The 27,026-nt window shown below is 40.9% G+C and overlaps 1 protein-coding gene across 2 annotated transcripts in view; it reads left to right on the top strand.

Moving 5' to 3' along the window:
- Positions 1-999: 999 nt before the first annotated feature.
- Positions 1,000-27,026, top strand: part of PCSK1 (proprotein convertase subtilisin/kexin type 1) — a 39,976-nt gene continuing 13,949 nt past the window's right edge. The window contains exons 1-9 of one of the 2 annotated variants that reach the window (XM_006194500.3): positions 1,000-1,534; positions 4,999-5,103; positions 8,404-8,514; positions 10,428-10,574; positions 11,879-11,955; positions 17,204-17,292; positions 19,971-20,143; positions 21,139-21,351; positions 23,815-23,915. In XM_006194500.3, the coding sequence (XP_006194562.1) occupies positions 1,355-1,534; positions 4,999-5,103; positions 8,404-8,514; positions 10,428-10,574; positions 11,879-11,955; positions 17,204-17,292; positions 19,971-20,143; positions 21,139-21,351; positions 23,815-23,915 (1,196 nt within the window). In that variant the 5' untranslated portion in view covers positions 1,000-1,354. Of the gene's footprint in view, positions 1,535-4,998; positions 5,104-8,403; positions 8,515-10,427; positions 10,593-11,878; positions 11,956-17,203; positions 17,293-19,970; positions 20,144-21,138; positions 21,352-23,814; positions 23,916-27,026 lie in introns of both variants that reach the window. The other variant, XM_032476400.1, reaches the window with a different exon arrangement.

Raw genomic sequence — 27,026 nt, 5'->3', positions numbered from 1 at the left:
TAGCTCGGAAGGGCAGCTCCAGCGTATGACGCTGTCCATACCTCGGTGCTGAATACTACACACGCTGTCATTTCCCGCCAGGTTGAACCAACCCCTCAGGATCAGAATAGGATCAGCCACAGCACGCTAAACCCCTTTCTCTTTTCTGGGGCTGGGGCGGGGGGAGTGGGGAGAAGATAATATAGACGTCTGCTGATTCTCTTACCATGGGAAAATATTCTTCTACAAAAATAAATTGTGCATTTTATGGGAAAATAATGGCATAACTTCAGCTCCTCATCAAAGTGAAGCGCTCTACTGAAGAAAGAATTGAAAGTTCAGAATAAATGAAACCTGCTCTTTCTTTCCCTGAGTCAACACAACAGCATTTGGGGTACCTACACTCCCTGATGATAAAGCAAATAATTTTGTTTTTAAAAAATCATGTAAATAAAAAAATGAAAAATAAGTCACGTGATTAATCTTTTTTTCTGATAAGTACAATAAAGGGATGACAGTGGGATAGAATCTGGGATAGAATTCTACATATTGTTTTACTGAGACTGAGAAACAGAAGAGAGAAGGAAGTAAACTTGTTAACAAAGGTGATTTAAATGGTCTAAAATGCGTTTTTAAAAGTATTGCTTTAACATCGTCTTCCAGATGTGTTCATTTCCCCAAGCAATTTAGATCAAAATCTGGGCAACAGAACTTCCCTTCTTCCCTCTGCCCTCCTAGCCTCTGTCCAATTTGAAAGACTTAAAAACCCTGTTCTTCATTGCAGGTGTTGATATCCACAGGGGTCGTTATAAGATTGGTCTCCCTCCCTCTACACATGAGATAATGAAGTAAAGATAAAGAAAACGGACAGAAGGGAAGGAAAGTGTGTTGCACTTCCAATCTTTGATTCTTGGTAGTTACATTCAAATGGGGCACTTCTCTTTGAAAAGTGAATATGTTTCCCACGGCTACAGAATTTACAGTCAGACAGGGAGCCGACTTAACCGATCCCAGCAAACGTTTCCTTCCTTTTCTTAATCCCTCGCTGCTTATTTTAGCCGCTTCTCTACCCCGCCGGGAATACCATCCAGATCTTAGTCCAGGTAGATCTGACGTCAAGAGATGGCTTTCGTCGATTTGACGTGTAAACACTCATTTCCATTCCGACTCGGAAGGGCTGGGGCTCCACTCAGCCGGGAGACCGAAGCGCTGCACTAAGCGCTCGTTGCTTCCCAGCCTCTCCTGCGCGTCTCTATCTCGTCGCAGAGCAAGCGAGAGCGAGAAGTGGTCCAGAGCCCAAAGGAGGAAGGGGCTTTTCTATATTGCTCCTTGTCCCCCTCTCCTTCCCACTTGTGTGCGAGGCAGTGTAAGAGCCATGGAGCGAAGAGCCTGGACTCTGCAGTGCACTGCTTTTGCTCTCTTTTGCTCTTGGTGTGCATTGAACAGTGTAAAAGCGAAGAGGCAGTTTGTGAATGAATGGGCGGCAGAGATACCCGGCGGACCGGAGGCAGCCTCGGCAATAGCCGAGGAGCTGGGCTATGACCTCTTGGGTCAGGTAAGAGTTTGCATTTTCAAAAAACTTTCTGGGGCTCAAGGGGACGGCGGGACTGGAGCATGATCTCCCAAGTGGGAGTCCCAGGCTGCACTCTCCTGAGCGCAGGGGCAAAGAGCAGGAGCTTCTCCAGCTCTCGCCCCTGGCACGCTTGGAGAGAGAAAGCTTACATTATTTATTGTTTGGGCAGGGCGCAGCCAGGCAGAACCAAGCCTCTGCAGCTGGGTAAGCTTCTTTTGCTGTTTTCCGCTCTGGAAATGAAATCTGTTCCCGCGCGATTTGGAAGAAAAATCCCTCCACGCTTGTTCTCGGGACTTGAGATGCACGCAGGCTCTTACCAACCAAGCGCCTACGGGCGCTCTGTCCCCTGGGACTCAGCAGGTCTGCGTCAGTAGCCGACTGTTTCCTTCTTTTCAATATGGCAGCATCAGATCCAAGTCCTGATGCAAGGGGCCAAGCAGGCTTGGAGATGCCCGCCGGCAGCTTTTACAGATACGCCCAGAGTGCTGGGAGAGCGCCAGTGGTTGAGACTCGTGACCGGGGAACTGGGGGGCCGCGGAATGGCCTGGGGAGCTAGTGGGAGAAGAGGTCGGTGAAAAACATGGGACCACCTTTCTGCGCCTCTACTGGGAACTCTGGATTCTCACAGGGAACTTGCAAAGTCCGAGCTCAACAACTTTGCTAGGTCAGTCCCCCTGATGGGTCAAGCTGCCAAAGTGACTGTGGGGAAAGGATTTTTTTCTTTATTGTTTCTCAGCCAAATGCATAATAGCTTCCCAGGGGTTTCAGCTTGCGAAGGAAACTGTTGCCCATCCAAGTGCGGACTGGGTTAATAGCTAGCGGGGGTGGGGTGGGGTGGGGGATGGGCGACGTTAAGGAAATGAAGGGGGCTTAGTTGTGCGACTCCAGCTGTACCTCAGGGGGTGTGAGTTCTAATCTAAGCTTTCCTTTCCCTTGGGTCTGAATCAAGCTCTCGTCCTTTGCCTTGTAAATCGTTGTGCATCGAAACAGGGGAGGAGGGAGTTGTAAAACATTTTGGCGCGTTTTTTCTAGAGGTGATGACAGAGATGCAGCTGAAGTCATGGATGAGTAATCCGCGTGGGAGTTGGCCATTCCATAGATCGACTCTGCTGGGGAATGTGCCTTTCCTTGCCAGAAGCTTCATTCTCCAACTTTATAAGCCAAACTGTCTGAAATGCCCAGCAGGAAAGTCAGTACACATATTGACTTCTCTTCTCTGTGTCCCAGTAGCAGACCAAGACTTTTGCTTTTGCCCTAATCCTTGTTTTGTGCCAGACTTGGTGTTAGGGGATGAGGAATAATAGGGGGAAAAGAAACTTTCAAGAAATTAAGAATCTAGAGTCTGGTTTAGAAATAAATGATTGCGAATTGCGTGTAATTGGTGTAGTAACAGAAGCTGTTCCAGGGTTCTCAATACTTGTTGATTGAAAGATTGAAGATGGAAGGGAAATGGGGAGGGATGAAAGACGACAGCCCAAGGAGGAAACATCTGCACAGGGTTTAGGAAGAAGAGTCAAAGGTTGCAATGGGGAACATGTTGAGTTTGAAGAAGTCACTCCAGGCATAGAAAACAGCTTGTGGGAAACCAGGGAGACACAAAAAAAGTGGCTTAGTGATAAGACTGGAAACTGCAAGGAATTGTTGGGACCTAAAGAGAGAGTGAGCAGTGGGTGGAATTGTACTGATGGGTACTGTGGGCATTATGGAAATCTTGAGTGCCCTATAAGGAGGAAAAAAACTGAGAACTTCATCATTTGGACAGCTAAATAGTATTGGTAACTGTGTCGTAGAAGGAGACTGGAGGAGAGAGCAAAAAATAAATCCCTCTTCCTTTCTCACCTATTAGCCCCAGACATACATCCAAACCTGGACCATTTATTATAGGCACTGCTTTTCAAAACCACAAATCCCAGTAAATAAATAAATAACAACAAATCAGTATTCTTAGTAGGATCTTCACAGAAGGGATGGATGGCATAATCACAAGAGGCTTTAGAAAATACTGGGAACAGACTCACAGACAGAATACAGATGTGTGGTTGCCAGTGGGGAGGGGGGTGGGAAGGGATAAACTGGGAGTTCGAGATTTGCAGATAACTGACTGGTATACATAAAATAGATAAACAAGTTTATACTGTGTAGCACAGGGAAATATATTTAATATCTTGTAGTAGCTCACGGTAAAAAAGAATGCGAGAGTGAATATATGTATGTTCATGTATGGTTGAGGAATTGTGCTGTACACCAGGAGTTGACACAACATTGTAAACTGACTGTAACTCAATAAAAAAAACACTGGGAAAACCCATCTGTATTTACATATGATTTGCATATGTATATTTTCAGGTAAAATGGCATTACTAACAAATGTTTTTAAAATAATAATCGTTTGGAAAAGACTGCATGTGCTTTCCTGGTTCTGCCTATTTCTCCCTTTGTTTACATTTAGCATCACTATCCTGAGCTCCTTAAGGCCTCAAGATAAAGCTGGGATTAGGGGGATGACCAGAAGCAAAACCAGTTGGCAGCACAAACAGAGCAAAGCATTGGTGATCTTTTCTTATGGCTACTGTTCTCTTTCTCCAACTCCATCTATGACTCATAGCAGATTCAATCCCCGAAGTTCAGGCTTGGAGTAGGGCCTAAGTATCTCTAAAAATTCTCTAGGTGATGAGAACCACCAATTTAAAGAATGTAATTCTTCTGAAATAATCCACTGTCAATTGTTTGTCTCTTAATTAAAAAAGAATAGAGCATCTAGAGAATTTAGTAGGTTCAAATTCAGTATTATTTTGAATAAAGGGAAACTAGCTTAAAAGAACAACGAACATCGTTCCAAATGGACCAAATGTATTGATAGTCACCCAGAGAACTTTACCCACTCTAAGGTGAAACACCTGTCCTAAATGTGGCATCCTGGTTCTTTCCTCAAAGCCTTGAACTATTGGAAAGTCAAATGGTCACAACTAGTAGCTTATAACAATTATCACTATGGATTCAATGGCTATATTTTATAACAACAATGAATTGTTTTAGCTGACACTGCCCATATATAATACCAAAGAGTTTGCTTGCTTTTTAAAAAAATTATTCTTTGCCAAGATAAATTTGACAAAATGAGTATTTTTTATAAATGTCTATCTGCAAAATAATGTCACCTAGAAAAACAAATGTAGTTCCTCTGAACGATGTGAAAGAGAAGCATCACCAGGCCCCGATAATGCTGTCAGCCCAAGTGATAATATCTTGAGACTCATCTCACTCAACTCTCTAAGAATAGAGATGGAAGGCTTCTATTAGCGTCTTCCTCGTCAAGAAAAAAGTTAACTTCAAGTACAAGAAATGGGCTTAACAAAAGTTGCTTGTCTCTAAGTTAGCTGGGTATCAATCTAACCCAAATATACTTATTTTAGGAAAAGGATTTTTATTTTACTTTTCTTTTATAGATTGGATCACTTGAAAATCACTACTTATTCAAACATAAAAACCATCCTCGGAGGTCTCGAAGGAGTGCCTTTCATATCACTAAGAGATTATCTGATGATGATCGTGTAAGTGTTGTGCATTTGTCTTCAAACTAGTAACCTGCCTTACCTGCTTTCTTTATGATTGCCAACAAGGGTAAAAGCACTTTGCAAATATGCTTCTTTTTTGGTTGTGTTCACATTTATCTGTAGTGTTTTTTAATTATTTCCACAGGGTTATAATTGTACATAATAATAACTAGATTGGATTGAATTGGTTGACTAAATTTTACATGTATAAATATATAATACATGTAAAATATATATTATATATCTAAAACACTAACTTACAAATCCAGTCTAAGAGCATGAAAGTGAATACTGAGAATCAAGTGGCAGCACCAATAAAATGTTTGACAATACAGTCAATCAACAATCTTTTACTATAATGCCTATTATGCACTAAGCACTTTGATATCTCATATGGTGATGCCAAAGAAATATAATATATAAGCCCTGCTTTTAATAATATTTCAGTGTAACTGAAAAAAATCACTCTGTCACTCCTACTTGATTTGGTTATACAGATATAACTAGTGTTTTTGAGGGAGCTTTAAATCCATGTCTTCATGAGGCAAATGTTTTCTTCCAGAAGTATTGTATTGTTTGATCCAAAGCATTTGATCTTTTTTATCCCGGTGTGTATACATATTCAATGATTAGGCAACAGCAGGAAATGTCTAGAATAAATCTAGGTAAAGTGTGGGGCCATTCATGTATATTTAATGTACCTATTGATTTTTGTAGTCTGTTTTCAAGGTCAGCTAACATATCAGTAGAAATTTTGACATGAAATAGAAATTTGAAGTACTGGAATTTGCATATACAACGTTGCCTTTTCTCAAAAATGTGCCATACTAGTGGAAATTTGTCCTGGCTGGCCTGATATCTGTATACATGATTTCTGTTGTCTAGAACACTCTAGAGAATTATGATAACTTTATGGAAAATAAAACACACGCTGTCACCTTTCCAAAAAGAAAAGTATAAGTGACAGAAAGGTGTTTAGAACAGTTGAAAGTACATGGAATTCATGAACCCTGTAAAATAATTTGCTATCTTATTTGTTATGCAACTGATAAAATTTAGAGAAAAAGAAGAAAAAGACAAATTATGAGGTTAAGGAATGACTGGGCCTGGGTTACCAGTGTTGAAACATGAAAGAAGCAACCACCTCCACACCAAGAATACTGTATCAGAACTATGGACAGTGACCCACAGCTCACATACAGCCATTACTGGCTTTTATTCAAGTTACTGGCTAGATGTGGAAAACCAAAGACCCTGAACATTAAACGTTTCTTGCCCAGTGAAATCTTCCCTTCGCTGTCCCAAGGCAGGTGGCTAATTTTATGTGGGCTCTGGAAGTGGGGTAACTTGCAGCACTCTGGCTAGGCTTACTCCTTGGGCAAAAAACAAGAGAGATATTTCCTTGTCTGCCTAAAAGCATGTCTGACATTAATGCACAAGAAAGTCAAACTGACCTCCCTTCTCATTTTCATAGTAGAAAATTGGACAGAGTGGAGCAGACCTAGCTGTTATTATTACTCAAAGTCTTTCACTAAAATGAACAGATGGCTCAGTTCTACTCTTTAGGTATTTCCTTAATAATTGACTGGGGGTGGGAAATCTCAAAGCATAATGAGAAAGAGCTAAGAATTTACTCTAGAGCATAACTTCATAAGAAAGGAGTCTGTATATTCCTATGAAAAGTTATCCCCAGAATAATTTTATTTCAGGAAAATCCTAGAACCCACTGAAACTTGCAGTAGAAAGTTGGACTAGATGATTTTTAATGCCCTTTTCAAATCAAAAGGGTTATATACAATTAAGTACATGATACCTATTATATACATACTAGAAGGACATCACCAGTTTGCTCTGTTCCATCTGGTCTGCTCTTATAGAGATTAATATGGGATTTGGAGTTAATGATATTAATCACAACACTATTTCCAACAATTGGATGTTTATCTGATCAGATGGCAGAGTGCCTCTTCTTATATTCCATTTTTTAAAAATCACTTTTGATTCTCATTTTATTGCTCTTTTTTGATAAGGGTATTATTCTTTCAAATCAGCCCTCTGAAATGCAGCAGTAAGCTACCTTTACAAGTCAGTTAATAAAAGCTCCAACTGTTAGTGACTCTCTCCCTCAAAGATTAGTACTTGTTCCCTAGCAGCCAGCTCCCAAAGACCAACTCGGATGACAGGCAGTATATTCCAAGCATTGAGGTATTTTAAGCCAAAACAATTAAGCTTGAAAATACAAGCACTTTAAAAATAAATTATAGTGACTAATTTCTGGCTCTCAAGTCCCTCCCAGTGTTTATAATAGGCTTGCAGTATATTTTCTCATTGAAAATTCAGGGCAGCCATAGTGGATGGTTTTATCCTTTAGTTGCAAATTATTTTTCAGTTTTTATTTTTGGATCTGACTCATTAGTATTCTCACATTAACGGTATCCTATCACACACTGGACTATCACCATGTGTACCAAAGAGAGGATATGTTTTGGGTAGGAAACAATCATGTTGCACAGCAAAATAGGAGCATGGTATTATTTCATAATGAATATAACCACAAGGCAGTCCCTCATCCTCTCAGGGCCTCAAGTATAATTGGATTATACTATAAATGTGGGGAAGGTAATTTCTGTATTGTCAGATCTCTTTGCATAATACACGAAACTAAATTAATGGTAAGTGTGCACCGTCAGTAGTGCTCATTCATCACCCTGGATCTGTTCCTCTTATTAAATACTCTTAAGCAGGTGGTTGAAGCAGTGGAGCCAGAATTTTGAATTTGCAAAGACACTGCACCTTTCCTGTCTTTTGTTACATTTGCAAATTCTATTTTGTGTGTAAAGAAAGAGAAATTAAGCTTTAAGAGCACCATAACAGCAATCACTGGAATCTCTTAGCTTCTTAACTTATTCCATGAAAAGACAAGTTTTCAGCTACAGAACCCTGGAACCTCAATATAAAAATGATTATTATGGTCCATTTGCTGATGAAAGCAGGCTGAACTTTTACTTCCACCATAATCACAATGTAAATAATTTGAGGGAATCATCACTTCACTGACTGCTTCTCCTCCCCCTATTAGAGTAAAGGTACACTTACTCCATTACAGGAAATGTTTATCTCCCCAGCAGGCAATCCCTTCATCTCACTGAGCTACCAGTTTGATCTGTAGTCAAACGAAAACACTGTGGAGCTGCCTGAACTCTGATGCAGAGGGTACTACAACTAGTTAGAGGAAAGATGGTTACACCAGAGGTAGCTATTTGACTGTTGGTTTTCTTGCTATGAAACTCCTTGTAGGTGATATGGGCTGAACAACAGTATGAAAAAGAGAGAAGTAAACGTTCAGTTCCAAGAGACTCAGCACTAAATCTCTTCAATGATCCAATGTGGAATCAGCAGTGGTACTTGGTAAGTACCTACAGAAGGACCACGTGGGACTTGTGCACAATAGATTTTTTTTTTTTAATGATGGATAATTCAGCAGAGGGTTATGTCACCTGGAGATTAGGTTTGATAAGACCTTCCATTGTCTGGATTTTCTGTTTTATTAGGTAAGAATGTCTGAAATACAGCTCTTTAGCTACTGTGAAAGGAAAGATTATTGCCTTTTTGTCTTCTTAAGTTTATCTGGAATAAGTACAAAAGAATCATGTCTTCCAAGTTAGGAATTCCAAAATAGTACTCATGGGAAAAATCACATTTGCTCAAAGTTACTCTTGAGAACACTTTAAATCACCCAAAGAGTACAGTGAACATGATTCAGTACAGCCCTGAGAGGCAATTTTAACATGCTTACAGGTAAGAATTTCTGAACTAGGCTAAAGGAAGGAACACAAGGAAAGACACAAGGCATCTCTTCACAGATTTCTATACTTGAGAGCCACTCTACCTTTAAGATAGTTCCAGATTCCTACTGGAATGTGGGCATTGAGTGGAAAAATTGTAAGCGCTCCTGCTTGCCTGTAGAGTGCTCTTCCTCCTGTTTTAATATGAAGGCTCTGTCATAGTAATACATGTTAAAAGATATGTTTATTTGTTGAGGATATTATAAAAGATAAATTTTCATGATAACCGTAAGCCAAGGCTTAGACATCCTTGTTGCAAAATGGATGGGAAAGGAGATCAATTCCTCTTAGAACTCTCTTAACCTAAGCAGGACTTGCTCATTGCAGTGCAAGAGACCCATTAGCTAAGATTGGTGCATTTACCATGTGCCAAATCCTATTCTAAATGTTTGACATGAATTGACTCATTGAGATCTCACACAACATTTTGTTGTAGATACAGTAAATATGCCCATTTATCAGATGAAGAAACAGAGACGTTGTTAAGTTGAATCGCTTGCCAAGATCACATGGTTACTAGTGGTGGGGCCATAATTCATGGCCATACTCTTAACAACCACACTCTATGAATTTTCTTGTGACTGACAGAGAGAACTTCTTCTCTGGCTTTGGCCAACATGTTGTGTGTAGTTCAAGCCTCCTGCAATTCAGCTACATGTTGGCCCAGTAAATTCTGGGTTTGTCCTACATCTTCCTGAGGGGTATCAGCCACTGGGCAATGCATTCACTGATACTTTTGATTGTTGTCATTTGCAAATTTCTTATTGACCTCCTTCACTAAAAGCCTGGCACTCTTCCAGTGCATCTCTCTTACATGCTTGGGGATTTTACTCATATCTGTGTTCCAGCTCTTCTTCCCTAGAAAACTGTAACTATCAGAAAAGTTATCTGAAAAAAAATCCCAAATCTCCTCTCACAGATGCTTACTCCCTAAATTACTCATACTTGGAAACAGGCAGTTAAATTGCAAGTCTTGGTGAGGCCACAGCCTACTGGGCATTCCATGTTTTGCCTTTACTTTTAGAAAAGTTACAGAAACATCCATGTATAACTGTGAACCAGACAACATAGTAGGTTCAGTATGGCATGGAGGCTCGGGATTTGAGGGGAGATGGAAACATGGGACATCAAATAAAGCTTTGGTAAATGAAAAGCGAGAGCGTGTAATTATAAATGAAAGCAACTTAGGGACAAACTTCTTCTCCAAAGCCACATAGGTCAAAGAGAAGGGGCACAGGGTGATTCATCCTTTAGAGTGATTTTCCATTGGAACAGTTGGAAAAACAACAGCACTCTGATGATTCACTTGGTCCTACCCTCAAGTTTTTTTTTTTTTACTTCACCTAATTGCCTTCTTCTAAAGAGTAGAGTGACCCCGGGAAAAAGAAAGACGGGTATCCAGACTGGAGCTTCAGTTCTCATTTTGTAGCAAGCAGATCATGATTTTATCAATGCTTCCTTGTTTTTCTTTACCAGCAAGATACTAGGATGACTGCAGCCCTGCCCAAGCTGGATCTCCATGTGATACCTGTTTGGCAAAAAGGCATCACAGGCAAAGGAGTTGTTATCACTGTACTGGATGATGGCTTGGAATGGAATCACACAGATATCTATGCCAATTATGTGAGTCTGAGTCCTCCTGTGAGTGTAACTTATGGAACTGTCTACACAGACACAGTTAGGGCTTTCCTTCCCTCAAACAGGAGGCTACTCTGATGTCAGCCCTGGGAATGGTGGACCGACCTTTGTCACTGTCCTCACCCTCCTGCCAGCGCACACAAACTTTCTTTTGTTTCACTGGGCATTGAAAAGAATTCAGTGGAGCCAAGGACTATACAAAAACCTGTGTGTTGGGATTGGGGGAGAACTTACTAAGTTATTAAAAGCCATTCAAATTCTATGTCACTCAGTATTGGGGGATATTAAAGCAATCAAATCAAACCTGATGCCTTAGATCATTTTCATAGTCTTTCTCCTCATAGTCCTTATGGGTCAATATCTCTCACATTATGAAGTTATGTGAATATGATTTCTTCCATGGAAATCAAAGCATACACCACAAAGCACAAAAAAAAGTCAAACCAAGAAAAGCCATTAGAAATGGGAACTAAGTAAACAAAAGTTAGCTACTTAATTGTTTATGAAGTTCTTCATAATATTTTAGGTCTTTAGATGAGTGTTTAGTCTTGAAAATTGCCCTTTGGCTTTCTATCAACCTTTCCACTAACCAACATTCCCAGCTAAAGAGTAAAGGAAAAGGGAAGGAAAAGAAGAGATGAAAAATATTAGTAGAAAGTAGCAATTATTGAAAGATATGGAAAATACAGAGAAGGAGTAGTAATGGTGATACAATTCCTACGTGGAAGATGTTTAAGAGTGGCAATCTGGTTGGAAAAGGGGATAGGACCTGGAAGCTGGTCTTGAATTTCAAGCACACCCTCTTTAATTAAATTATATGTTTATTTTAGAGTAACAGGGGAGGCTGAAGGAGATCACTGTTGACCTGAGCCCCACCCCAGAGCCAGTCTTTCCATCTATTTTCTTAAGAGAGATGAGTGTCCAAGTGTCACTAACTAGCTCTCTGGCTTAGTTATTAAGTCATTCATCTTCTCTGGGACTGTTTTCTCATTTGAAAAATGAGGTGGCTGAACTAAGTAAACTCTGGTTCTTTCTGGTTCTAGCATCCTATGAGCTTCTGTGAGCTGTACCTTTGGTAACATTCACTGAGAATTGGACCCTGGATCATTTTTTTATGTACATTGTCTCTGCCTGGTTTATGGGTATAATAAATAATTAGCAACTGGGCCAGAAACTCTGAAATGCTTACTTTTGAGCCATCAGCCAGGATGGCAACGGGATAGGGGTAGAAAGCTTGGAAACTGCTGCTTTTTAATGATGCTACAGTGTTATTTTTGTTCTCTCTTTAGGATCCAGAGGCTAGCTATGATTTTAATGATAATGACCATGATCCATTTCCCCGATATGATCCCACAAATGAGAACAAGTGAGTAAATGTGAATGTGGGAGGGCGGGGGAGCGATAAGTGCTTTAAAATGCTTTTATCTTATTTGAGAAAATTACACTATAAACATGATCCACATTTTAGTACTCAGAAAATGTTCATGTACACCATCCATACCACAATATTTTGTTGCTTTTAAAACAGAAACAAAAGCTTCTATTTGTACATTCCCTTTGGCTTACAGAACTGTATTTGAATTCATCTTTCTTAAATTATGAAATGCTCCCCTCAAATGTTACTGAATAGTTACATAGCTTTAGGAAAAATGTTTGAGACATAAAGAATAAAAACCTTGAGCCCATGTACCCTGTTCCCAATTCCTCTCTGAATCTTTCACTATTAGTGACGTGCTTGAGGTTACTCATGAAAAGAAACATAGATGACCAAGATAACAAATCCACATGACTTGCTCTGGTGGCCACAATCATGTTCACCAGCTCTCTCTGGAAGAGCATGATCAGACCCCAGAGAAAAGAAATGTACCCTGAGGCCTGGCCCTCAGATCCAACACAAGTCTCCAGGGCATTAGGCTAGGCAGTAGCCTGGTCCAGAGCTCGTACTGGGTATGCTAAAGCTGAAGGGAAGAGAACAAGGGTATCTTCTGACCCCTAAACTAACTCTCCATGGCAGCCACAGGGTCATGAGGAAGGCCAAGGGCCAGACTTGCTAAAGTAAGAGGCCAAATAAAGATACGGAGGCAAGAGGTATTTTAACCTTTATTTCCTAGCCCCTAAGAAACTTCACCCTCTAGGCACATGGCCTCAAGTGTCCATGCCCGTGTGAGAACTCATCTTTGTGCACAATGATGTCTCTTGCAGACTTTAAGGAGACATTCCTACTTTCCTCTTCATTTGCTCCACCCAAAAGAGACTTGCACCAAAGTAGATGAAAGCCAAGGAAAAATTAGTGCTTGCTGCTCTGAGTGGGGATGGAAAGAGCAAGCAATGAAAAGCTCTTTGTGGATGCCACATCAAGTGCTTCCCTTTTCTTTTCTCCTCTTTTGGACTATTACCCAAACTGGGTCCATCAAGCTCTCTCCTCACTCTTTCTTTCCCCCTCTCCAATTCTCTCCCTTTCTTCCTTATTGTCTCAGAATTCCCATGTGGCTGGTGCAATAACACTGACCTAAAATTGTTACTTTGGATTGTCCCCCTCCAGAAGGCCAATAAAACCCTGGAAGAGAGACTGTCATTCATGGACTTAGCCTCAACTTCTGGGTGTATATTTCTTCCTTGGCGAGGAGGGGAGGCTTGGGGAGGGTCCCAGGATACTGCTTCTTTCAGTACCATTTACTTCTTCTGGAGTTTATTTGTTAAAGGGGTTAACAGCAAACACCCTTAGACGTTAGAACATTCCATTAACAATACAAAAGAAACTGTGAAGGGTCACCCTTGAAGCAAAGTGGGATGGCTCTGGAACTTAGAGCAGGGCCAACAGACAAGTGTTCAGCCATATTTCTGAGTTAGAGCAGTGCAGGACCAGGAGGAACATCTGTACTTTAAGAGCACAACCTTGTAATGTCAGCTTGGCAGCAGCAATGACTTTGCTGATTACCAGTGGGGAGGGTGACCTTGAAGAGATCACTTATCTCACTGTGCCTCTATTTTTCATTTTGTCCCCTAAAATGGTGACAAGGCCCCTGTTCCCTACCCTCCTAAAAGGAAATTCCTTAGGAAATGGGCAATAGGATCTTGGAAAAAAGCGGCACCCTTCTTAGAATGAAGTAAAAATGACAACCCATTCCACTCCGTTGGTCAAGACTAAGAGGGAAATCCCCCAGCCACATGGGTGCAGCTGGGGAGACTTAGCTGGAGGTGTCAGCCTCCTTCCAAAGCAGCCCCGCGTCTGGCCTAAGATGCAGTGTGGGGTGATAACTTGCATCGTAGACGCAGGATAGGTGAACACCTGGTGAAATGATATTCTGTAAAGTTTCTGTACTCAGGATAAAAGTACTCCCTCTTCCCTCCTCCCAAAAAAGAGACTCTCAACTCACAGTACTTATAATAGCCCCATTTGCCTCAACTCATGGAATTCCAAGGCCTCCAGGAAGCGGCCCATATAATTGTACGTATTTTGCGCCTGCAAACTCTGAGCTTCTAGAGCGTAGCAGACCACGGACCTGCCACATTGCACAGAGGTAGTGTGACCACAGCCAAACACTTAAGAGCACAGACTTTGCAGCTAGATTTAGATCAAATCTTAGATCTGCCACTTAATAGCTGAGTGATCTTCAGCAAATTATTTAATCTCTTTGTGACTTAGTTTTTACTGTCTACTAAAAAGGAATAATAATAGTAATTATTTCAGTGGGTCATTATGGGGGTTAAATATGTTTATATACGTAATTGGCTTGGATAGTGCCTGGTACATGGACAGAGCTAAGTGTTTGCTATGACGATGATGATGATGATGATGATGATAATGATGACAATGACCCTAATGATGATGATGATCAGGGATTCTCATTTAGCAACCATGGTAGACCTCCTTTCACTGAGAAATAAGCATGACAAGAATAATACCACCCAATGAGAGCAGAAGCAGAGACAAATCAATTTTCTGAACCAATTCAGAATCTGCTATTTGAAAATTACACAATAAGCAACTCTCTCTCTCTGGGTCCTCTTCACTATCAACCAGAAAGGTAGCAGCTCTATCATTTATCAAAAGGTATAATAAAAAACAGTTACCCTTCCAGCATGTTGTCAGAAACAAATCCCTTACGTTTAGAAAATGAATGGCCCCATTTTGTCTTGGCCTTCATAGCAGATAGAGACCTATTATCTCCCAATTCCCAGGGTATTATCTCTCCAAACTATCTGTGTTGCTGCTGTTCTTTATTACCATGTAAATAAGGTTAATAAAAGCTGCATTTGATTTCTCCTCTGCAAATCAAAAGAGGAATCGCTAAGCAAAAACATCTTAACAGTGCAGGTAGCTCTTACTATTAAGCTGGCATGAATTTGTATTCAGCATTTCAACACCAATTACAGATTATTTTTCCAGTTATATAACATGTATGGCAAGGATATTTTAACTAATACAATAGTAGTCTTGAAACTATCTTGTGGAATAATTTTTTAAAAATTGATTTGTTTAAATGCCAGTTACGACCATTGTTCTAAAACAACCAAGAGCTCTTTTATCTCAGAGCCTGATTGAAGGAAAGAAAGCTGCAGGTCTATAAAGGATGACACAGAACCACTTTGATAAAATCTTCTCTTTTTCTCAAGGTGTGGAGGTGGGAAGAGGAGGAAAAGATATCAACCCCTATTTGTCCCATGATCCTTCACCTTTCAAGAAAATAGCTCTCAGTATGTAAGGAAAGGTTAATAATATGTAGTGTCACATTGCATCATTTTTAGGACAGAGGTACAATGCTGGGGATATTAGCCAACAGGCTGATTCTTTTGGCTCTGCCTGGAGACTTTGCTATCTGGGGCCTTGTCTCCCATCCTGTGTTAATGGAAATACAGGGGGTGGTGTGACATCTGGAAGCACAATTCCAGGATGGCAATTGAATTTCTCCTTTAACAAAGGCAAAGAGGACTAACTTATCAAAGAAGCATAAAATTTCTTCTATGTGTTCAACATGCACACATTTCTTAGGGAATGTGTGTGTTGGTCAGGACAGCTTCAGTTGCAAATGAAAGACTTCTAACTAAAAGATTAAGTAAAATGGGGATTTAGAAAAAATTCACCCAAGGGATGTTCTACCTTCAGGCATTGCAAGATCCAGGAACTCAAATAATATACCGTCAGGACTAGTTACTCTGTCTCCATCTCCTCATACTGCTCACCTCCACTTAGCTTCATTCTCAATAGAATCTTGCTTGGGAGCCAGATCCACATGGCTCACATAGAACTTAAAGATTCTGGAGAAGGAATGTAATTTTCTTCCCGAGAATCTGCCTCAATTCTTGAAAGCTGTCTGGGAGGACAAGCCTCATGATAGAGAATCACAAGGAGTGAGCAAGGGCCACGTCCCAAAAGGGAAAAAAACGCTAGAAAGACCAAAAAGAAATGGATGTCTACTACATCAAGGAAGACCTTGGATTAAAGATAATCACACTGTTCTGACTTGGGACTCCTATCCAGTATTAACATAAAGGAGGAACACTATTTAGTGGAAGGAAACCAGGAAATCAACCAGTCAATTTAGGATTTTTATATTTCGTGTTGGGCTAAATTAATAGATGTCTAGTACAGTGGTGTCTAAAAGCATCTGGCTGAAAGAGTTGCTCAGAGCTAATCCTTCCTCTTTCATCCTCTATGTCAGCATATCTGATCAACGGCTCCTTCAATGCACCAACAGCCTACACACTGTCCCCAGGGGCTTCCACAGTGCAATGAAGTCATGAAATAAACAAATATACATTAATGTTCTCTTGACTTACTGACCCTCCTGCGGTCAGGGAGGAGAGGGAAAAAGACAATCACTATACCTAGAATTGAAGAATTGATGCTTTAATGGTGGACTTTGGTCCACATATCTAAATAGATAGATTGCCACCCCCCCACCCCCCGCCAAATACTCCAAAATCCTAAATTACCCTCTTTATCTGATTGCAAAACCAGTCTTGTTCAGGCTTCTAGTCCCAATCAGAGTTGCAGGAGCACCCTGGTTTTCCAATTAGCCTGTACTGTCTTGTTAATAACTCAAAATCCTCTCACTACCAGAAAACCTTTGGATGTTTTTTAGTTTGGTATATGGCTAGAGGAGGAGAGGAGGGCTTGAGAGGGGACTCTGTTCTCCAAATCCCACTAGGACTGGTCCAGAATAACCTAATTCAACGGAGTCACTAGTGAGGGGTAAATGAGGAGTCACTTTAACACCAAAAAGTACATGCAAAAGGCATTTCTTTGAGATGGTTTCTGAAAGTGTCAGAGCTGCTTGTAAGTATGGATAGCTAACACTTCCTGCCTTCTTACAATATACCAGCCACAGTTCTAAGTGTTCTACATACAACATTTCATGTCATGCCACAATTCTTTGAGGACCAGCAATTTACCCAAGATCACACCACTAGTTAGCAGTAGAAGCTCTAATCTGACCTCACAAACTTGGGATCCAGTACTTGTGACCTACATTTCATTTAATACTGATGGTTTCATCTAAATCCAGCCACAAAGCTGACAAAAAGTTAATATATCTTTGTGTCATGGATGTATATGCAAAACCAATATTTGTCCTCATGTGTTTTTTTAAATCCCGTTTTCTAATCCTCAGACATGGGACCAGATGTGCAGGAGAAATTGCCATGCAAGCAAATAATCACAAGTGCGGGGTCGGAGTCGCATACAGCTCCAAAGTTGGAGGTAAAGTGGACGGCTCTTTCTGTGGTTTGGCAGTTGAATCTGAGTCTTGCATTACCTGGTGCAAATGGGGTAATACAAGACCTGGGTCCCCTGGGGGGGGGGGGGCTTTTCAACAACCAGAGGAAGAAATTGAACCATGCAAAATTTGCCGCCCGACTCAAATACGATTTGCAAGCAAATCAATGGGTCTGGATTCTTAGAAAATGATAGCTGAATACAGCCCATACATCTTGTTGAGGGGAAAAAATGGAAATGTTGAATAGCTTTTGAAGCAAATCTAATTTTCTCTGTGTTCTGATTTAGAAGGCTTTGTTATTGAGTGCTTGCTAAGAGAACAGAAGGAAGAGGTAAATTTAGGCAAAGACTTCCCCTGCCTTTCAATTCTGGAGTCCTTCATTTCATCACTGAGAACAGTTTATTTAACAAAAATAAAAGGAATACATACTTGTTATAGTAAGAAGCCAAAGGTTATCTGGGATAACAAGAATTTAGAATCTCTGGTTGTTGCAGTCAGTGTCTTTATGGGTAAGCAGATGGTAAGTTCCAGCAGGGCGATTTAATAAAGGAACTATTTACAAAAGTTAAAGGAAACCAAAGAGGGGCTAACTAATGTAAGCAGATGTTACCACCCTCAGGACTAATGGAGCAAGAGGAGGAAGTTGGAGAGAGAAGCTGTGGTCATAAGAGACAGCCATTGGACAGGAGCTGTGGCCTTGAGTGCACAGTGGAGCTGCTTCTAGGCAGGGAGGATCCAGGAATGAGTACCTCTCTCTCCCCTCATCCCCCACCTCCCTCCTGCTGCTTTCTTCAGTTGGCTGAAACCAACAGGAAGACAAGAGAGGCCACAGCTGCCATCCACATTCCTGGGAAGAAGGGTGCAGAGTGGATCTGCAGGGGCTCACAGAGAATAAAATTTATTTATTTCTCTCCTCTTACGCCCATCCAACCTTAGGCTTTCATGGTTACACTATAAACACTGCATTTAGTTTTTTTTCTAAAACTACAACAAAAAAAGATCAATTGTAGAACATGGCAGTGACAGTGAAACTCCTTTAAGCCCTATGTAAGAACAACTTGAATTTGGTTCTGTATTCCTTTTCAGAGATCAAATAAACATACACCCCGGCATATGTAATTCATCTCTCACTGACATAGCATGCTTCTAGATTTTAAGTGTCATTCCTGATTCCTTTGATACCAGCATCATAAAAGTGCCATGTTAATTTAAAGAAAATGAAGGCAGCAGCAGAAATTACATAATCACCTAGAAAAAGAATGCATTTTTTTAAGTCATGACAAACTAAGTAGCTACAGTTTGCAAGAGAATCATCTGATCCCTTCATTTTACAAAGGAGGAATCAGAAGCAAGGTTCTCAAGGATATTAAAATACACCTACTATGTGTCCATCATTTACCTTACAACACATTATCCTAGAAGTTAACAGGATGGATTTGACTGCCAGCTTTCTGGGATTCAAGTCCCAGCTCCCCAGTTTCAAGCTATGTGGCCCTAGGCAAGTCACTGTCCCTCTCTGGCCTCAGTCTCTCTCTACCTATAAAATGGGGAGAATTACAGCAGCCACCTCAAATGGCTGTCATAAGGATAGATGAGTCCATACATTTAAGGCCTGTAGAACGGTAGCTGCATACAGTATATCCTCAATGCACATGAGCTGTTATCACCCCCATTTTACAGCGGAAGAAACTGAGGCACACAGAGGTTAAGTGGCTTGCCCATGATCACAAAGCTAGTAAGGGGCAGAGCAGGGATTTTTTTTTTTCCCAAATGCATTTTAAACCATTTTTTAAAATAAATATGACTTCTACTAGTTCAACTACACGTTCTTTTACCTATGTTCCCTAGTAAATAATGGTGTGAAAATCTAAGGCTGTACACTCCACTGTATTATTAGCCTGGAGCCAGGAATAACCAGGTAGCTGCCTGTATTTGTCTAAATTGCTTTTGCCTTCCCGGCCCTTAAATACATGAGTCTGATGATGGGTGACAGCCTGTTGGAAAGCACAAAGAACTACCGCATCTGCCTTCTCCTGATGAAAAATGATTCCCCCTCAGGAGTGAAATCCATGGCAATGATTTCATCCTTGAGATTATTTAGAAGAAAAGGAAGCATGTTCCTTGAAAATGTTTCTTAGCAAACACATAAAAGAATGGCCTCTGGGTTATTTTTAATCAGTGTTCATAAACAAGAGTTCTTTCCCTATTTGTTAGTTGCCTATTGTGGGTAGATCTTTTCAAGCTGCACGGCCCGTACAGAGTGGTTTGTATGGCACTGGCTGGGCTGCAGCCGTTCGTGGTATAGTCGTGGGCAGACATGTTGAGAGACAGCTGTCTGATGCCTCTTTCTGAAAGCTACCCTGTCATTTTCAGGTTATTAGGGAAGCAGAGGGAGGGGAGACAGTTTGTAATCAACAACAAGCATGGCCACTGCACAGCACACATAGTTATCTTTAAAGGGCAGATAAGAAAGCTATTGGAGGCAGTGGCTTGCGTCCTCCTGCTGTGAAGTTAGCAGCTGGGTCACAGGCATTTGGGACATTAACGATTAGCCTGTTTGACTCTTTCGAGAGTCCTCTAAAAAATGAACATTAAGAGCACTGTGCTACTCTATGTGTACACACTGACATCAACTTACATATTTGTCTGTTTGGCTGTTCAGGCATAAGAATGCTGGATGGCATTGTGACTGATGCTATTGAAGCCAGTTCAATTGGATTTAATCCTGGACATGTGGATATTTACAGTGCGAGCTGGGGCCCTAATGATGATGGGAAGACTGTGGAAGGGCCTGGCCGACTAGCCCAGAAGGCTTTTGAATACGGTGTCAAACAGGTGAGATGCTTAATACAGACCCACCTGAAATGAAATCTGACTATTTGAATTGGAGGAGAAGGGAAGAACACTTAGTTTAGATGGAAAGAAACTGTTGTGAATTTCCTGCTGTTGTTTATGACTGGAAGTGCATTTAGAGAGCCAAATCATTCTTCAGTGGGATGGAAGTTAAGGGTCAAGAGAGTTTTCCCCCTTGGGTCTGACATTCAACAGATATTCATTATTCTTAGAATCCTTTCTTAAAAAGTACTCTGGATATACCTTTTCTCATTTTAGTGCTGCTTTTGGATTTCTACACGAAGTAAACTACTACCCAGACCTCTTTCACGTGCTCTGAAAATGCATCCTTAAATAGAGCAATGCCCCTGCCCCCTGCACGTTCCTGCTGAACACTTGTGCCTTGGTTGTGTTGCTGTGTCATTTGGGTTTAGTGTATTCCTGCCAGGATTCTAAGGCCCCTTTCTGCACAGGATGAAACAAAAGTAGAAACTTTGCAGAGCACAAATTGAAAAATCATAGAAAGAGTAGCCTTGACGAGTTCCATTCAATCGAAGAGTCCCTTTTAATGCAGCTGCAAAGCAGATCTGAATAATGCCTGATTTTGTCATTCTATCAGTCAGTCAGAAGATTCAAGCAGAAAGGGAGGAAGTCCAAAGATTCAAGAGTAGTGACAAAAGCCAAGGGAAGAGTGAAAAAAATATGGGTGAGTGCTAAAGGCCAGATTATCAATCCACATAATAAAGAAAAGAAAGAAATGTACTCACTCAGCACCATCCCAGAGAAGGCCCAGATGAAGGAGGACCAGTAGAGCCAAGCTTGTAATGTGCAGTTTCACAAGAGTTCCAGCATGGACACTGGAGGACCTGGAGTTGAAACAGGCTCCAAATTACTGGCTCTGTGAACTTCATGCATGTATTTGTTGGGGATTTTACTGGCACGTGACAGTGTCCCCAATAGATGATAACAGATGTGATACATTCTGGCTTTTCCTTTAGGGAAGACAAGGAAAGGGCTCTATCTTCGTCTGGGCTTCTGGGAATGGGGGGCGTCAGGGAGATAACTGTGACTGTGACGGATACACGGACAGCATCTACACCATCTCCATCAGCAGTGCCTCACAGCAAGGCCTATCCCCGTGGTATGCTGAGAAGTGCTCCTCCACCCTGGCCACCTCCTACAGCAGCGGGGATTACACCGACCAGCGAATCGTATGTTGCTTTTGTCTAACTCTCTCTGCTTAGGTAGGAGAGCACGGCTTGCCTTCAAAAGGATCCTTTGGTCACCCTGATTTGCTTAAGCTTGGTAGCTCAGTTGGGGAGACCCACACTTTACTCACTTGAAAGGTGGGTGTATACTGGGAAGTTTTCTTTCTCAGGGATAACGAGGCTTCTGCCAAGATGCTGTTGGCTCTCTGTCAGTTTTACACTCAGCCCTGAGAAGCCACCCACGTGTCATTATATATGGCCGAGACTCCAAATGTCTACACAGTTTGTGTGATGCCTCCCTGAAAACAGCCTTAAAGGAGATTTTGGGGTTGCAGGGGCTTTAACTCCCTTGTACTTGTTGATCCTTTAATAGCAGGGAAAATGTCTGACTTGCCCTTTAGCAGATGATAAAAATACAGAGCATATACCAGCTATGTCTCCTAAGAATGGACGACCTGAAGGAAAATAACAGTCAAAATTTCCCCTGAGGTGAACTTCTCAGCATCCAAATAAGCAGCTTAGGAAGGTTATATGCTCTGAGAGCATCTCCAGGCCCACGCTTGGCTGTGCCTTCACTTCCATGAGTCAGATTGCCAAGGGCAATTATTGGATTTCCCTTCAAGGGCATGATGATGAAGGGCTATTTGGGGGCTTTGAGAACAAAGAGATGCACTTTTCATTTAAAAATGTAAAGCCTCAAATTTAACTCCTGACACACAAAGAACCAACTAGCTAAAGTATGGTGATCCTGATCTCAATAAAATAACAGGTCATGATCCCATTAGACTGTGGGTAAACCCCCTAATAATTAGTCCTGGAAATGTGTGTCACATTCATATTAATGGTATATAAATGACCAGAACTACGATCTTCATACCGGATCACTATTCTGGAATGCAGCTTAGTCTAATTCAGACAGTAAAACTGGTCTCACTTAAAAGCCCTCACCTCCCTCCCATGCCCACATCTTCAATTACTCAAATAGACAGTGACATCCTATCCAGGGGTTCTTGATGATGGGCATACTGACAGCCTTTGGAAGGGGAGTATAACACATGTGCCCCACTTCTATTCATAGCCCTTGCTTCTTGATGTCCATGTGGGTGTCCAGAGTGGCTTTTCAGAAGATGGCCTATTGTGCATGTCAGAGTCACCAGTTCATGGACTGTCCCTGATATGAGGCACTCTGCTCTGAAGTAGGAGGAAAAGTTTCCATCTTTGTAAAGATCCCTCCTTAGGTAAATCAGCCAGAGAAGAGACAGCTGGTGGATTCTATTTGAGACAGTTGCAATAATATAGCCTTTGTTTTACGCAAACTTCTTCCTGGGCACAGTCATCTCTGGGGGCTTACTTGCGTCAGCAGGTAAAAAGGGCAAGCTTGCTTCCGCAGCCCTCTGAGGAACAGAGCCACCATAACGAGATATTCAGTGACTCCAAGTGGGAAGCCAAAGGAGGTGATAATAAAACAAATTATTTTTTTACACCTCCCTCCCACACATTGAAATCTCTAGCTAAAATCTACAGTGCGAGAGCCTTGGAGGGGTGTCTTGTTAGTAATCCTTTGGCTCAACTACTTGTTCAACCAGCAGCACCATGGTTCTTAAGGGCAGACTAATTGGAAGTTTTCTTGGTTTCTTCCCTTCGTCTCAGCAACCTCTTCATTAAGCTAAAATTAGCCTGGGTGACTCCTTATGTGCAATACCAGTGTGTGAAAAGCTTTCACAGACAGGATCTCATTTCAGCCTCAGATTATGAGTCAAGAAACACCAACCTCATTTGACAGATGGGGAAACCAGTAACTTGCACCTGGGACACATCTATTGAGTGGCAGGTTTAGAATTTGAGCCCACATCTAAGTCTACCATGCTTCCATTTGCAAAACTCAACATTTTCATCAAAGTGCAAAGGTGACATTAACTCATGGCTGTAAGATTACATCAACAGTGAGTGCAAACTACACACTAAACCAATTTTGTGCAAGTAGTTCAAGTGGCCAAAATCAGGATGGCTTTACATCCTTGTGCTGAAGAGGCAGTCAAATGTCAATCTGAAGGCAAAAGGGAATTGCACACAAGGCAGAATTTCTAAATATGCCAGGCCAAACACAATAGACCTGATGATTAATGGGCCAGCATGATTCACAGTGATTTTGAAACAGTCCCTTTTTACAGACAGCATTTCGTTGGGGAAATCTCAGTAGAGAAAATATTCATAGTGGGAGTACTTCATCCCCAGAAAAGGCATCCTGATGCCAGAATTATAGACAAGTTGCATATAGAAGAGAGTGAGCTGAAATATCAGCAGATGGCAAACATCCGCCTGTGGTTTGGAGGAGGAAGTAGGGAATCGAATCAGCTGGGCTTCCTGATCATAGCAGATGCAGCTCTCCGTAGGTCTAACCCCCGGGGACAGGATCACACTCCTCACATGTTCTCCCACGTTTCTTTCCTTCCCGATGCCACACAGACGAGCGCTGACCTGCACAATGACTGCACCGAGACCCACACGGGCACCTCGGCCTCTGCACCCCTGGCTGCTGGCATCTTCGCCCTGGCCCTGGAAGCAAAGTAAGGCCCACAAAGCTTCTAATCACCTGTACTAAGGCTGCCTCTCCCTCTTCTTTCAATGCATTTATTATTTTCTGAATACATGGTTACAGTAGAAAACTACAAAAAATAATAAAAATAAGCTCCCTGTTAACATTTCAATCTAAATTTCACACACACACTTATATTACAAAATTAGGATCTTAATTTCACACACTATTTTGTAATTTTTTAAAGCCACCTGTATTAAGAGCACATTCTCACATCTAAATCAATGTTCCTTGACCTTTAAAAACTCATGCTCTCCTCCCAATCCTCCTCTTCCCCCTCAGCTGCAAGGCCTCCTCACTTCTGTTTATTTCCACCAAGAAAGACTTTGTCCAGATAATTTCCTGTGGGTAGTGTTAGGAATAAAAAGCTTATAAAACATCCTTTTTTTAAAAAAAATAAAGATTATATAAGCTCAGTCCTAGAGCTGATATAACAAGAAAATTAAAAACAGAACTTTTACCTTTTTGTAGTATATCATAATATAAATGCAAATTTCATTAAAGTCATCTAATCATGCTTGGATCAACACCCTTGTCCATAGATATTAGTTATCATCTTTGATAATTTTCTTAAGATCAACACCTACAACTGGAATTCTGGGGTCAAAGGGCATGATGTTTTAATGATTTTGATACACACTGTCAAATTACTGTCTAAAAAGACTGCACCATTTTATATTCCCAGCAGCAGTATATGTGTGAAAGTGCCAGTTTCCTAAACCCTTATCAAAGCAATTTTTATTATCTTTTAAAATGTTTGCTACTTTAATAGATGAAAATGCTATCTCATCTTTATATGCTTTTATTTCATTACTAATGAAGCTCAGTGTTTTATATTCTTTCACCATTTATCATCTGTGATCGCTTGTTTATAACCTTGATTTTGTTTTATGGCCTTACTTAGAAAAGCTATTAATGCTAGGTTTGGTTAGTTTGACATTTACCTTTTAATTTTATTTTATGTTATGTTTAACATAATGAAGTTAATAGGTATACAGGTGTATTTGTCAGCCTCTTTCTTAAGGCTTTTCTCCTTTTCTATGCTCAGAAAAATCTTTACAACACCAAATCATATAAGCACTATTTATTATGGCTCCTTTACCATATTTATGTTTTAAATCCCCCTTGGAATATATTTTAATTTATGTTATTAAAAAGGGATTTAGCAATATTTTTTCCTCATAATAGTTATCCAATAGTCCAATACTCAATACAATGTAAAACAAACAAAAAAAAAGCCTAAATGTCTCATACTGTATATCCACAGCTTTTTTCTTTCTTTCTTTCTTTCTTTCTTTCTTTCTTTCTTTCTTTCTTTCTTTCTTTCTTTCTTTCTTTCTTTCTTTCTTTCTCTCTTTCTCTCTTTCTCTCTTTCTCTCTTTCTCTCTTTCTTTCTTTTAGTGGAGGTACTGGGGATTGAACCCAGGACCTTGTTCATGCTAAGCACGCACTCTACTACTGAGCTATACCCTCCCCTCACAGCTTTTGATTCATCCTTATTTCTGCTTTCTGATGCTGTGTGGTGAGAAATCTTTAAATGTCAAGTCAGATGCTATGGCTGCATGATATAGGAAGTGTTTAAACTTGTAAATTACTATAATCCTTCCCTATAAGGAGGTTATCCTAGAAGAACATCCATATTCTCTAGAGAGAGGACAAAGCAGTCCCCTCATGACACGTCCAGTAGATGAGGTTCAAAGGAGCAGAACAGGAGCACATCTTGACCTGTGCCATAGCTGGAAAAGCCCTGCAGCTCTTGAGGAGAACCCAGCATCGCTCCAGGAGCCCAGGGGCACCTGTGGAGTAGTGGTTTGTTTCCTAGTATCTTAGCTCTGAGATGGCCACTGTGGCTTAGCAAGGCAGGCCTAGCAAGGCTCATACCAAGAGTCTACCTACTTGGAGGGGCTGGAAAGCTATCTGATAAGGGAACAGCAAATCCAAGTGTCCAATCGGAAACAGAGGGAAATCTGAAGCTCTTGGGCCCAATAGAAAAGCTTTCAGAACCTGAGTTCAGTTGTAACAGGAAGGGGATGGACAGAGTCTATGAACACAAGCTAAGACTGGCATCAGCAGACCCAAACCAAACTTGATGAAAAATTTGCAGTGAAAAGTGCAAGGCACATTTGGCTTCAAGTTCTAGGCATATCACTAGCTACGTGACCTTAGGCAAATTAATCTCCACCTGAGGACTCAATTTATCATCTAAAAAGGAGGGGTCAGATCAGATCATCTTTTTCAAACCTCTTTCCTTTATAAGATTCTCCAATTTGAAATGGAAGGTGTCAGCATATATAGATCATCTAACATGAATTGCTGACCGTGGTGGTAAGAGGTCCAGGGTAGAAGAAATAAAGTCCTGTAAAGGCAAATGGTTACACAGGTGGTGAAATAAGATCATGATATTTATTTTAGGATGTAAGTTTTAGCTCCAGGGAGCTTTTAAAAGAAAACCATCCTTAAAATTTTGCCTCTCTACCCAACATCTATCAGATGCATGTAAATATAACTGGCCAGGCCTAGCCCATCCTTGTCTAGTGACCAGCATGGTAAGAACACCCAACCCATCCGGCTGAACAGATGTAATGTTAGTTTGACTAAGAACTGAAATTCTAAAATTATGATCTCTGATTTCTAAAATTCCAAACCTTCTTTTCCTATCTAAGGAGAAAAACGATCTAAGAATGATCTAGCCTAAATAATCTCTGTTAATTCTAATGGACTACTTATAAAGAGGGGCTCCATGGACTGTTACAAAGTACATGGATGAGTTTCCAGGGGCCCATGAGCTTCTCTGAAACACGATTCAGAAATTTTTGAGAGCATGTATATGGCATTTTTGGGGGGAATGGTTTGTAGATTCCATCAGATTGTCACATGGCTCACAATTTAAGAGACATTAGGAGTCTATGATCTCTCTGGTACATATAATAAGAATTTAATTCCTTTCATTTGATCCAATCATCAGCACAATGAACATAACCTATCTCAATATTTTAACTTCCTGCCGAAGTACATAGAGATTATTGAGACATCTGTTCTCAGATGGACAATTTTCTTAACTCTCTTCAATTATCTATACGAG

This window comes from Camelus ferus, chromosome 3, assembly GCF_009834535.1.
Source record: "Camelus ferus isolate YT-003-E chromosome 3, BCGSAC_Cfer_1.0, whole genome shotgun sequence".
In the NCBI taxonomy this organism is placed as follows: Eukaryota; Metazoa; Chordata; class Mammalia; order Artiodactyla; family Camelidae; genus Camelus; species Camelus ferus.
This window is presented reverse-complemented; position numbering and strand designations above follow the sequence as displayed.